The sequence below is a fragment of the Gracilinanus agilis genome, chromosome 3, assembly GCF_016433145.1.
Source record: "Gracilinanus agilis isolate LMUSP501 chromosome 3, AgileGrace, whole genome shotgun sequence".
Classification (NCBI taxonomy): Eukaryota; Metazoa; Chordata; class Mammalia; order Didelphimorphia; family Didelphidae; genus Gracilinanus; species Gracilinanus agilis.
The window spans coordinates 28164443-28178276 of record NC_058132.1 but is presented as its reverse complement, the minus strand read 5'-3'; the positions used below and the strand labels follow the sequence as shown (position 1 = coordinate 28178276).

Here is a 13834-nt window from a genome sequence, read left to right as displayed (position 1 = left end):
GGGTAACCTTTCCAGGCCCAACCTGAGGTTGCATAAATTGGTACTGGGCTATTGATCAGCCTTGGATAACGTTCAGGATCTGACTGCATTTGACTTCCTTCCCAAGGGCTGTGATAGAAAGACCACTCAGGAAGGTACTTGTTGAACACTCTTTTATCTATAAATAGGGAAAGAATAACAAGGTCAAGGATTGGGGATTGGAAACCCTATTGATCTATTCTCTATTAAACTAATTAACAATCAGGACTGGAGGCTACTGATCTGGTGGAGGCTTGAGATTTCACCTCTCCTTTTATCTCTGGCCGGACCTGTCCACAGCCAAGCCAGAGAATAGAGAAGGCTATTACTGCAGATGTATTGGTGGTCTTTATTCTCTCAGCTCTCTCACTACCAGTGTTGGTGATTCACTAGCTCTCACAGTCTAGCAGGAAACAGATTCAGGCTTAATCCTACCCTCTTCTTCTTCTACCTCCCAGCAACCCTTCACCACCCTTCAGCCACCCACTCCCAGATAGAACCACAGAGGTTTGCAGAGATCTGTGATCTTCAGTTCTCAGCCTCTGAGTCCAGAGACCTCCTCCAATGTAGCTGTGAGGGGTATAAATAGGGTGGGGCCAACTGAAGCTTGCCCCTGGCTCATGGCACCTGGGAAAATTCCACGACTCTCAACTGCCACCCCTGTCAATCAAGGTGGCATCCATCTCTTCCCAGATTATTGAATATAACACGTCTGAATGATTTTTTATATTTGTAACTCTTCAGCTTATTCTACCCTTCCACCAGAATGATCTAGATGTTTGGTAACATTTTAGACCCAAAAGGTTTTCATCAGCAGTACAGAAGTTTGTGGTTTTTTTCCGGGCTCTTCTGCCAAATTTTGGAATGATGGCAGTAACAGACTTTGTTAAAAATATCTCAGCCAAGGTTGAAAAATTTGTTAGATCTGGAGAACTTGTGACAAATATCCATGAGATTCAGTGGCTATGGAGACTCATGTGAATCCTAATGATAGTGGGTTTGTTTGCTATTGTCATTAAATGTGCTCTTATGATTTGGGGAATTTTGGTACTTCTTGAATGTGCATTAGCTGCTATACTACTATTGGTTTTTTTTTTTTTATAAAGCTTTTTTCTTAGTGAAAATTATATACACTCTCACTGTGGATCATAGCTAAGTTAAAAAGGAAATGGATCTCATTTTTGAGGGAGAAACCTTTGCATCCTGCCTCTCCTTGGGCAAACACAGTGTCACTGATTGTGAACTCTATATATTTTTTTTAATTTTAATTATTTTTTTCTTGTATGTACAAGAATATTTGAGTTTCTTTTTTCTCTCATTTTTTGTACTTGAAGCCTGCTATTAATGGTTTTTTGATTTTGCACTAATATAAGTTTACAATATCCATTAGTTCTAATATTACTGCATACTCAAAAGCTTTAGACTATAGAAACCTGCCATTGATTGTTAAATATTATGGAACTTTGATTAATGATTGTGTCTGATTCCAGGAGAAGGGATCACAAAAGAGCCATTTTACAGTGCCAAGGAAGCACAAAGTTAATCTGCACAGTGCCTACAAGCACAAGGTCAAGGAGACCAATCAATCCCAGTGGGATTGATGAGAATCTCTGCTAAGACAGAGGATTTGTTTTGGGGTTCAAGGAAGTGACTGTTTGACAATTTCACATGCAGGATTTCCTCTTGCCATATTCTGAAAAGTACCTCAGTTTGGCTAGAATATTGGTTTCCCTATCCCTGAGAGCAAAGGTAAAATCAGACCAGGGAATGCTATTTCCTGTCTGCTACAAAAATCTAGTCCCTTTTCTGTCTTTCATAAGTTTGGCAATTTTCTGTAGTCCTGGCTGCTGACTGGGTAAGTGCATATTGCTATAAAGGTCCTACAAGCATGTGGGACATAACACATTTTTTTGGGCCCTGATTCTATTCTTGCCTACTCAGAATTTTTATATATTATTTAATTTTGATTTTTTCTTTTTCTTTTCTTTTCCTTTTTTTTATGCTTTTGATTTCCTTTTAATAATTGATTCACATACCTCATAACTCAGCCACATATCCCTGGGTGATCCATGTGTTTCTCAACACCCTCCTCAGTGGGGATTGTATAATTGTCATAAAATTCTAGTTTTATTAAAAAAAATTGTGAATAATTTTAGGATAAGAAACTTGCTACCTCCCTGAATCAAGAAAGTGAACTGCCTGGAGAAGGTGCCATGAAGATGCCTGCAGAAACCACACACTGCACCAAAAGATCCTGAATGAACTTTGGGATGTAGTGAAATTGAACTGTGGGAGGTTGAACACATTTATTTTGAATGTAAATTCTTATGCCAAAGGGGACTTCCCCCTAATTGGCTTTCTGTCATTGTGCCTAGCAAACATTGGTTTTGCTAAGATAGTTATGTTTAAATGACGCACTGGGGAGACTAGTTTCCCAAAGGATCACAGGGGGGATTGTGTAATTAGAATCTGTTACCCTAAAAACTACAATTCTCAGCACCCCACTCTCCTCACATTATATGCTTACATAGGGAGGATATGAATTTGGTGTAGCCCCACCTCTTGCTCTCTTGTCTTCCTGTCTCGGCTTTGGTGGAGCTGACTTTTTAAACAAGCAAGGAGAACTTAGTCACATGCTCATAATTTTGTTAAATAATTAAGTTTTTTTACTTCTATTTCCTTTTATTCCTTCTATTTCAATTAATTTTTAATAAACTTCATAAAAATGTAATTCTTGGGGTGTTGGATATTAATTTAAATCCTACATAAGATGGTGATTACATTCTCCAGAAAATCCACAACAATAGCAATGGCAATAGAGCTTTATAGTTTGCAAAGCACTTTTACATATATTAGCTCCTCTGACATTTATTAGCTATGAACTTAAATACCAGAAACTATATTAGTGCTACTGGGGAAAACTACTACTCACAGTGGCTTTTAAATGTCGCAGGACACCCTCCCTCCTCCTTTAAGGAAAAACTGTTGTTCTCATAAAATAATCTACACAGATTATTTTCTTAGCTTGTATTTGATTCAGATAAAAATAAGGGCATTAAAATTTCAAAATTTGCTCCAATGGTAACTGATTAATTATTCTTCAGTTGTTTTCATTTTTAAATTGGAGGCTTTTCAGGAAATCAGGTTAGCATATTTAGCAGATCTACTGCTCTTTTAGGATCACACACAAAGATAATTTAGTTTTCATGTTCACATGTTTCATGTGGGAAATGCAGCAAACAGCTAGATGACACAATTCATCTGTGTTATGAACCTATGCCAATGGGCTAATGGCTGCAGCAATAGATTGCTCCCAAGTGGAAATTTGTCCAACAGGTACCAACACCAACTTGACCCTGCTTATGCACATACACTGTATTATATAATCATGAGGCTGTAGTACCTGTCAGCCAGGGCAAATTCATCATCATTGATCTCACTTTTGTTGACACTGATTTGATTCCACCCCCCCACTCACTGGGGAAAAAAAGAAAGGGGGATGTGTTTGTATGAGAGTTCAACTAAAAATTATCCAATAATATTGGCCATCATTTTGTACCTAACTCCCTGAACTAGGAAGACCCTCCAATTTGGAAAACTATGCAAACCGATTCAACCCTCTCCTTTTACAGAGGAAACCAAGAGTAGATGGACTATTAGGAAGAGGTTGTAAATCCCATTGTTATGAGTAAATAATAAGCTGTTAGTTGTTAAAATATTTCCTGGCTTTTGATACAGGGCTTGAGGCAACTGTTCTGATCAAACTAAAGCTGCTATAGCTAAAGCTGACTGTAATAGGTATAATTAATCCAGACTAATAGTAAATATTAATAACAAAATAGTAATGGCCAGTTATTATAATTAAAGTTGTCAGAACCAAGTTGGTTTCAGGTGGTGAACTGAAGGCTGGATGTAGTCTAATACAACATGAATTTATTATGGAGGAGAGGTATAAAAAGAAAAACAGGAGGTAGAAATAGTAGGAATAAGGTAGGAAATCTATAAGTTAGGAATAAGGTAGGAAATCTATAATTCCCTAATACTAAATTTGTCTAAATAATACAACCCGAGCCCAAACTGGCTCCTCAGGAAGCTTCTTGTCTGAAGAACAGACCTGCTTTATCTACACTCACTGTCTAAAGATTAAATTCTATCTTACTACCTTTTACCAGATGATGAACCTCAATTTATAATGAAATCCTAAAGTAATCTATAAATTCTTCCTAGAGAAACTAAATGCAATTAAAGTCAATTCCAAAAATCACATTGTCTGTGACAGTTTCCACAGACCAGCTCTCTGGCTCCCCCTAAAGTACCTCTCTGTAGGGAGGTTTGACTAAAATATATGAAAATTATAAATAATGATGGTGGTCACTGATTCAAAGTATTATTCAAAGTATTATGGCTCAAAGTCAAAATGACTTTAATAGCTTTTATTTACAAAAGAGAAATAAAAAGATAGAGAAGATATTTTAACCTATCTAACTAAATACTGCTCTAGTGCTTAACTCAGCCAGGACTTGTTGACCTTCAACTGGAATTAAACTTTCTCCAGAAGATAGGAAGAGAAAGCCAGCTATCCACTCACCCAAGTTCCCTCCAATAGGCTGGTCAAGACAATGACTCAAGCTGAAGGTGACTCCTGAGGTCAACTTTCTTCCTTGAGCCAACCTTCATGAAGCTGACTTCCTTCTTAGAGTTGACTTTTTTAACCCCAGAAATTCTAGGCTTTTTACAGTGGCTTCTTATCCCTTCCCCTCTTCACAAGGGCCAATCACAGCTTCCAAAATGCCCAGCACTGCCCAGGGGGCAGTGTTTGTGGGAACCGATTCTGTTATATTGATATCCTGGTAAATGTTGGATGTCACCTTGATTGACAAGGGAGGCAGTTGGAGAGATTGGAATGTTCCCAGATGCTGTGAGCCAGAGCAAAAGTCGGTTGGCCTGGAGGTATAAATAATCCTAACAGCCATCTGGAAGGGGTCCTTGGGCTTTTGGGTCTTTTGGCTTTTGATCTTTGGACTTTGGTCTTTGGGATTGGGTCCCTGGGTGGTGAAGGGAGGCTGGGAGGTCTATGAAGAAAAGGGTTGGTAGGATCTGAATATTTCCTGAAGACTGTGAGAGCTAGTACATCACCAAACACAGATAGTGAGAAAGCTGAGAGAATAAAATCACCAACACAGCTGTATCAAGAGCAGTCACTATTCTCTGGCTTGGCAGTGGCCAGGCTGGGCCAGAGGGGTTGTGAAGAACAAAGCTCCAGCTTCTATTAAATAAATAGCCTCCAGGCCTAAGTATTAATTAGTTATAGATATTAGATTGACAGGGTCTCCAATCCTCAATCCCTATCCTGATTATCCTTTCCTTGATTATAGATTATAGATAGAGTATTTAATAAGTACCTTCCTGAGTGGTCTTTATATCATGACCCTTGGGGAGGGAGCTAATGCAGTCAGATAACAAATGTGATCCAAGACTAATCGGAGCCCTATATTAATAATTTATCCAATCCCAGGTTGGACCTGAAAGGGTTACCCATCCACCTAACCTTTCAGGGTCCTCCCTGGGCAACTGTTATTGAAAATGGAAATTATAACATCTAGCAAGGGTGATTGGGGTTAGTGTTACCCCATCACCAGCACCTAGGGAGAATACAGAGATATATCCACATCACTAGGTATCTATATCTCCCTAGGATTCTTCTTTCTTTATAACACTTCTCACCTTCTGGAGAGGTGAATGCTCATCCAAAGATTCCTGGCTGATTGAGGTGTGAATTCTCATTTCCTGGCTGATTGAGTTGAAAGGGTGGGGAGCTCCTCCACTTAGAGCCAAGAAGGGTGTTCAAGCTTTTGTTGATTCAATTCAAAAGTAGACAAAGACAAAGGAAAATTAGTTCAGTCTTCATAATCTTGTGAGGTACTAAATAGGGGTACTTAAGTTATTGTTAACTAAAATGTTAATTCAAAATAGACAAAGGGAATAAAGGATTCCCTTTCACAAGTGTAAACTCAAAGAGAACAAAGAATTCCCTTTTACATTTCAAGTAGGCCTCAAGGTTAGACCTCTTCTCTCTGAGTGCTGAGAAGGAAAAAAACCTTAGTCACTAAGCTTTTGATCACAAACTGTAGGTTTTCTTCTTCAGCTTTCTTAAATCTCTTTTTCTTTCTCTCCAACTGCTACCAACTGTCAGAGCAAGAGCTCAAACAGCAACCCCTGTTCTCCTAGACTGTCAGAGAACATGGAGCCCAGAACTCTTTTATCACTGGACTTTTATGCTATTCTCTTAAGGGGCCCACAGCAAACTTTGTCTGTCTCCTCTCTTATAGGGGACAGCATAAAAGTGGGAAAATCCCTTCTCTGGCCTAAAACCTACTTTTACTAAAACTAAATAAGATCCTTATCACAATACCATCTAAGATTGAAGTTATAGGGGCAGCTGGGTAGCTCAGTGGAGTGAGAGTCAGGCCTAGAGACAGGAGGTCCTAGGTTCAAACCCGGCCTCAGACACTTCCCAGCTGTGTGACCCTGGGCAAGTCACTTGACCCCCATTGCCCACCCTTACCAATCTTCCACCTATGAGACAATACACCGAAGTACAAGGGTTAAAAAAAAAAAAGATTGAAGTTATATGCTCAAACTGTTTAATTTTTTTAAAACAGTTCTGAGGGTGAACTGTTCATATCTTTCATGGTGGTTTCAGAAACACATGTTGCCAGAGTCACTCACAGCCTTTGGACATCTTCCCAGAGGACCCCTGCCCCAACCGGTATTTCCTGCCTGGGGACACAGCACCTCCAAGCTCCTTTCTCCCAAAAGAAATTTACTCATTCATGACTTACAAACTTCTGGTCTTGTTCTTTCTTCATCAAGACCATTTCACCACTTAAATCTGCTTAGTCACAACTCAGACTTTTGTCCAGAGGGAATAGGGAATAGGGAATTAGGGAAGTTTACATAGCAGGGAGTGTGGTGTGTGGCTCACTGGGAAGCAAGAATAGACATCTCAAGTGTCTCTTGTGCCTACCCTTTTCCAAGAGAGATTTGAATATTGCCAGGAGGGAAAGCAATAAGTTCAAACCAGAGGCTAGCCACAGTGCTCTCCTCCAAGGGAGGGGTAGGACTGAGCTACAATGACATCTCTTCGTTCCCTTAAATGTTATCAGGCTAGGGTCAAGCTAACTTCCTGATCACTGTTCACTAATGGAGAAAGGGGAAGCCCAAAGTTTATACCCAAAGCTTGGCCCCCTTCCCACCAAACACCAGGTCCACAATGAACATACATATTATAAACAGCAAAGAAACCTATTTATCTAAGTTGATAGTAAAAATAGAAATCAGAGGAAGTATACATATGAGAATATATATCAAACAATAAAGATTGAAAAAGCTCTCCCATTGAGAGCAAAGTAACTAGCTTAGCTCAACCAACAGAGAATCCCAGATCTCACCCAAGAGGGAAAATTTCTTGAAATCTCAAATATAGCTAGCTATAAGGACTGTAAAATAAATAAATGTTCATTGGTTTGTTTTTTAATCTATATTTTAAATACATCATTAAATGAGTACTATGGTCAGTATAGAGAGATCTGAACCATATCAACAAAAGATCTTTGTGGTCCTCAATAATTTTTAATAATGTAAAATGGATCTGAATCCAAAAAGGTTGAGAATTACTATCCTAAAGAATTGTGTCTAGCCAGCAGAGTTTAAGGCTGTGGGTCTCATATGGACTATGAAGAACAGTATTTGAGGGTCTAGAGATCTCTGGTGGCCAGTGGAGAATAATGGAGCCTTGAAGAAGGCTCTCATGACATGCCAGATGGCTCAGGGAGTCACTAGATGGACAACTCAAGATTCTGAACTCTTCTGCTGGGTAACTGAGACATTCTCTAGGGAGAGGAAAGCAGTGTGTGAGCTATTCTGAACTGCTTAAAACAGCTCAACTGTCGTACAAGGTCCAACGTTGACCAAATAAAACTTTTCTTGATGTTTTACTTGGAAAGCATTCCATTGAGACTTCACTAAAGGAAAAAAAAAGTAGGGCTGGTACCACAGGAGAGATAAGTAGTGGCCAGCTTGTCTGCTCAAGGGAACCAGAAGCGCCCTCCCCACTCCACCTACCCCCCCCCTCACACACACACACACACACACACACACACACACACACACACACGAACTGAAAGTGGACTTCCTTGTTGCAGATTTACAGGATCTGGCCCATGGGATGAGCACCACTGGGATGAGAGTAGAAGATAAAGCTCCCTGAGGGAAGAACCTACCTGGAGGTTCTTTTTGTCGTCTCCCCAGGATACGGCTCAGTGCCTGGTGCCCAGTAATCGCTTAACACGAAATTTTGACATTTAATTGAATCAAGTGTGTTTCTCACACAACCTCAAAAAGCTCTGTTGGTGGCGGAGGAAGAAGGGAGAAAGGCAGTGAATGATACCGCCACCTCGCGGCCTCCCCAGCCCCGGCAGCAGGAAACCGCCTCCCATTTCAAGTGGCCACGAGCCCACAGCCTACGTCTCCTAGGGAACCGACGTATTCTCTTTCCTGGGGTGAGTAGTGAGAGCATGTGTGGAAAGGGCATCTATTCGAAACTACACATCCCATGAGGCCGCTAGTACTCCGAACGCCTCACGTTCCCCTTTCCGCCTCTCTTCCCTTCTTGACTTTCTCGACCCCGGAAATTCTGCTCTGCGCCCTAGAACGCTATAGGACTACTTTTCCCAGGGTTCCACCGGCCCCCTCCAAGGCGAAGTAATCGGACCACGCGAGAGGAGGAAACCTGAAGGGAGGGGGTGCATAATCCGGACTGCGCAGACGTAAAGGAGGAAAGCCCATCCTGAGGTCCCTAGTGCGTGCGTGAGTGCGTAGTGCGTGCTTCTGTCGTACTTCGTACGTGTTTACGTAAGTCGGCCTCCGGCGCACGCCGATTCCCTCTTGCTTCCCTTGCAGGCAATCAAGGGATTCCAAGGCCCGGTGGCGCGTGCGATCCGCGTGTCCGTTGGCGGCCGCCGTAGCCGCCGCCTCCGCCGCTGCTTCCGCTTCCTCCATAATTCGAGCCGCGTGCCATGAAGCCGGGTGAGCGCAGGGGCCGAACCGGGAAGGAGAGGCGAGCTTGGGGCCCTGGGGTAGAGCAATCGCCCCCAGACAGGTGTCCCATCACCCGGACTCCGTTTACTACTCTGTAGCCGGAGGGTCGAGAGAGGCAGCGGTACTACCCATAGAATCCCTGCAAGCCGCGGCCTCTCGTTCTTCCTGGGCACCCCCAGACGCGGTAGCGTCTCCCACATTACTCATCTTGCAGGCGGGGGACCCTGAGGCCCGCAGCATGGACCACAGCTAGGAAGGGTTTCTCCAATTCGGCTCCATGCTAGCTGGCCCTGAAGTTTGGAGCTTCCAACTTTTATGAACCCCGGGTCTTGGATTTGGGGGGGCCCACCTTGAGGTTGATCTAAACCCCCCTAGGCAGAAGCCAGAGCTAGCCTTTGATTTGTAGGGCACTCTGCCCTCCCCACACCCCTGATTTTTCCCCCAGGACTGTCCGGGGCGTTTAGGGCTCAAGATGGGAGACCGGGCCTTCTCTGAGACCCACTTTCTGAAACCAGGCTCGTAGCTGAGGATGCTGCGTAGGTTCGTGGGCCTGAGCCCCACAGAGTCATCCCTTCTTGTCCCAATTTTCCCCTGTGGGGTGGAGGGACCTCAAGATACGAAGATCTCTATAATGGGTTGAGGTGACCTACTGTGGACCAACCTGTCATGCTTGATAGTCTGGAGAAACTTCAGCCTTTTCCCCTCTCCCCTGCTCCTAAGTACAGACGAATATATTCTTTCCCCATGCCCAGTTTCTTCTCTGGGATCCATTGCTCTCCAGGGTTCCTCAAGGGGAGGGGTTGTGAACTCTTGTTACCTCCCACATTACTTTTGGAGGTGAGGAAAGGCCTCCCACATCCTCCTTGTAAGATTTCTTTCTTACTCCCAGTCACATGCACATGAACTCCTAGGTTCGTAATCTGAGGTGCAGGTGAGAGCAGATGGAGGGCCAAATCTACTCACCTTCTGACTTTTTTTGGTCCGCAGGATTCAGCCCCCGAGGGGGTCGGGGTGGGTTTGGAGGTCGTGGAAGAGGTGGTGACCGTGGAGGCCGAGGAGGCTTTGGCGGGGGCAGAGGAGGCTTTGGAGGACGGGGTCGTGGTGGCTTTGGAGATCGAGGAGGCCGAGGAGGTGGACGAGGTGAGTTGGAGTTGATGGGCTCACAGGACTGGTGAAGAAGGAACAAACCCTCAGGTATTTAGGATGGAGGGGCAACGAATCAGTTTCTTGCCTCTCATATCTTGTCTCCTGCAGGAGGGTTCCATTCACCTGGTGGTCGGGGCAGAGGTACCCCTCGGGGCCGAGGCCGAGGTGGTCGTGGAGGTTTCCAAGGAGGAAAGAAGGTTACTGTGGAACCTCATCGGCATGAAGGTAAGGACATATCTAGTATGATTCTCTTTAGTAAAGAAGCGATAGCAAAATAACCATTGTGCAATTCTGCCTTTTCTGTTACAAATTTTCATTATTTCAGGGAGATGGGATATCTTAAGAGAGAACATGGTGGGTAGGATGCTGGCTCATAGGTCTCACTGGCCCTTTTTCTTTATCAGGAGTTTTTATTTGTCGAGGAAAGGAAGACGCTCTTGTCACAAAGAACATGGTACCTGGAGAGTCAGTTTATGGAGAGAAGAGAATCACTGTAGAGGTGAGAATTGGGAACATGAGACTTTTGGCAGGAAAGGTTGTGGGACAGGTTCCCATTTCAGTCTGTCACAAAGGCATTTTAGCTAATGTTGCAGATGCAACAAAGGGGGAAAAAATCCACCTATGTTAAAGGAACACTGTTTAATGAGCGAGACAAAGTGAAACAACCCCATACAAATAAACTATATGTGGAATAAATTAGAAATGATCACAGAGAAGACAATATTAAAGGGATCAAAAAAGGTTTCTTAGAAAGTGGGGTTGTAGGTGGGGGTTGAAGGAAGCCAGAGCAGGTAGGAGATAGGAAAGAAGACCATTCTAAGCTTGGAGGAACATGTCGGCCAGTGGAAATGCACAAAGTGGGAGATGGGGTATCACGAAAAAGCAAATCCACCAGTATTGTTGAATCCTGGACTGTGTTTTGAGGGGAGTAAGGAATAGAGGACTGGGGTGTAGGAGCATCATGTTATACAAGGCTGACTCTTGCTTTCCTTTACCCCTTTAGGATGGTGAGGCAAAGTTGGAGTACCGTGCTTGGAACCCGTTTCGATCAAAGCTGGCTGCTGCCATCCTCGGTGGAGTGGATCAGATTCACATCAGACCTGGAGCCAAAGTGCTCTACTTGGGAGCAGCTTCAGGCACCACCGTCTCACATGTCTCTGACATTGTGGGCCCTGTAAGTCTAGGGGACCCCTTCACTCTGGGGAAATAAAAGAAATGGGTGGGTGGGAGGAGATCTTGCCTGAAGCTCCCAGACTGCCAAAATACAAAGTCCAAAGAGCTAATTGTAAAGTACAAGAACAAGACTCTTCAAGAACAGGCCTGAAACTGAGCAAAGGGACTTGAGTTAGGACATCTGGTACAGCAGGAAGGCCTGGTGATTTTTGCTTGGCTCCTACCACTCACTAGGTGGCCTGGGACAAGTCCCTTTAAAATTGTTAGCTCAAAGGGTTGGATGTAATGATGCTTAAAGGCACTGTCTACTCTGATCACCTATTGAGCTATGAGATAGATCCATCCAAGGCAGATATTTTGGTCTGGGTCTTAGCCTGAAGGGCTTGGTGGTGGGTTTTTGGTCATGGGACAGGTGAAGACAGTGAGTTCTCCTCTGCTGCTCAGGAAGGCCTAGTCTATGCTGTTGAGTTTTCTCATCGATCTGGCCGAGACCTCATCAATGTGGCCAAGAAGAGGACAAACATCATTCCTGTCATTGAGGATGCACGACACCCTCACAAATACCGAATGCTCATTGGTGAGGACCCAGCATGTCCACTGTCTTAGTAGATAGAACTGTAGCTCAGTATATTCTGAGCTCATGCTAAGAAAGCTGAAAGTGAAGGCCTGAATGATCTGCCCCTTAGCTGTAGAAGGCAGCTAAGAAGAGCAGGAGATGGAGAGGGCCCTAGATTAGGTGCTTTGTCAAAAAAGTTCCAATTCAGATCCTAGCTTAGATGCTTTACTGGCAAGTTTGCCCTGGGCAGCTTACTTAATCTGCCTGGGTTTTTATTTCCTCCTCTATAAAATAGATTTCAAGAATTTAAAAAGATATTTGCAAAGCATTTTGCACACCTTAAAAGCTAAATATAAGTGGTTGGTATTTGTTAGAAGAGAGTAGAACCTCAGTCATTGACCTTTATCCTGTGGGCCTTGGGGAGCTGAGGAAGGTTTCAGTCAAGCCAGAGAGTGATTGTGGTCAAGAGCTGTCCCTTCAGATTGGGTTGGCAGTCTGCAGAATTGAATGGAGGGACAAAAGATGAGGTGGAAACACTTGTCAGCATCTATAGGTGATAGGAGTAAGTCATCCGGAGGAAGAGCCTGGGTGCTCTAGGCTGCCCATTCCTTTCCTCTGCCCCCAGGGATGGTGGATGTGATTTTTGCTGATGTGGCCCAGCCAGACCAATCCCGAATTGTGGCTCTCAATGCCCACAACTTCCTGCGCAATGGTGGACATTTTGTAATCTCCATCAAGGTAAGGTTCCCTAACCACATTCTGGAGGGGTTGGAGTGGAGGGAAGAGACCCCTAGGGTTGGTAGTCCCAATGATCACCTCTCTTCTCTCTCCTAGGCCAATTGCATAGACTCCACAGCCTCCCCTGAAGCTGTGTTTGCCTCCGAAGTGAAGAAAATGCAGCAGGAAAACATGAAGCCCCAGGAACAGCTCACCTTGGAGCCCTACGAGCGGGACCATGCTGTGGTGGTGGGCGTTTACAGGTGAGGCTGGGGGGGGGCCCATAGCTGGGGAAGGGGAGCTGTGCCCCTGGATAGGGAGCTCTTTGGACAGCAAGGGCCCCCATTGGTGGGGGGGTGTTGATGTTGGGGCACCCCCAGGTACTGCCCCTGCTCTGAGGTCTCCTTTCTCCCTACAGGCCGCCCCCCAAGCAGAAGGAAGCAGCTGCCAAGTAGCTCCTGCCTCTCCCGTTCCCTGCCCCACCCTCATTTTCTACTCTAGCTGTTTTGTCAGATCTTTGTATTTTCTATTAAAAGGCGTGACCCCATGTGACTCCTGGATTCTCAAAGGGTTAAAGGGGTGGGAGGGTGGAGGGCTGGGAACACTTGGCGCCTGCGCGCTGGGCCAGTCGCTGATGCTCGCCCTGTGGTTACCCGGAGAGGTCGGGCGTCGACCTCTGCGACGCATGCCTCGTCCTAGTACCTAATGCGCGCAGGCGCGTTTCAAGCCACCGCCTCTGGGCGTGGCCTAAGCTGACTGGGGCGCATGTCTCTTCCGAGCCTAGCGCAGGCGTATGGGGCGGTATCCTGGTGCCTGAGTCACGTGTCGAGGGAGGATGGGAGGGGGCAGGGGGCGGAGTCCAAGCCGGGGGGGCCGGTTTGTTGTGGTCGCCATTTTGCTGGTTGCATTACTGGGTAATTGGGGACCCCGGGCCGCTGCCGATCTGACTGGAACCGCCCGCCTGCCCGCGCCGCCGCCGCCGCTGCCAGCGTTCTCGCGCGGGGATGAGCCCGGGGCGCTGAGCCGCCGCCGCCTGCCCCGCGCGTTCCTCTCCGCCCCTCCCCCTACGGCCCGGCACCCCCGCCCACAGGTAACGGCCGCGCGCGCGCCCTCCCGTCGGGGCTG

The 13834-nt window shown here is 45.2% G+C and overlaps 2 protein-coding genes across 2 annotated transcripts in view; both read left to right on the top strand.

Moving 5' to 3' along the window:
• Nucleotides 1-8995: 8995 nt before the first annotated feature.
• On the top strand, nucleotides 8996-13256 carry FBL (fibrillarin). Its single transcript, XM_044671167.1, has 9 exons — nucleotides 8996-9105; nucleotides 10105-10257; nucleotides 10372-10488; nucleotides 10668-10762; nucleotides 11267-11437; nucleotides 11881-12013; nucleotides 12618-12730; nucleotides 12827-12972; nucleotides 13128-13256. The coding sequence occupies exons 1-9, from the start codon at nucleotides 9096-9098 to the stop codon at nucleotides 13162-13164; spliced, it is 975 nt and encodes a 324-aa protein (XP_044527102.1). The 5' UTR covers nucleotides 8996-9095; the 3' UTR covers nucleotides 13165-13256.
• Nucleotides 13257-13769: 513 nt separating this feature from the next.
• DYRK1B (dual specificity tyrosine phosphorylation regulated kinase 1B) overlaps nucleotides 13770-13834 on the top strand; it is a 19813-nt gene continuing 19748 nt past the window's right edge. The window contains exon 1 of the mRNA XM_044671166.1: nucleotides 13770-13799. The gene's annotated coding sequence lies outside the window, so the exon portion shown is untranslated. The remainder of the gene's footprint in view (nucleotides 13800-13834) is intronic.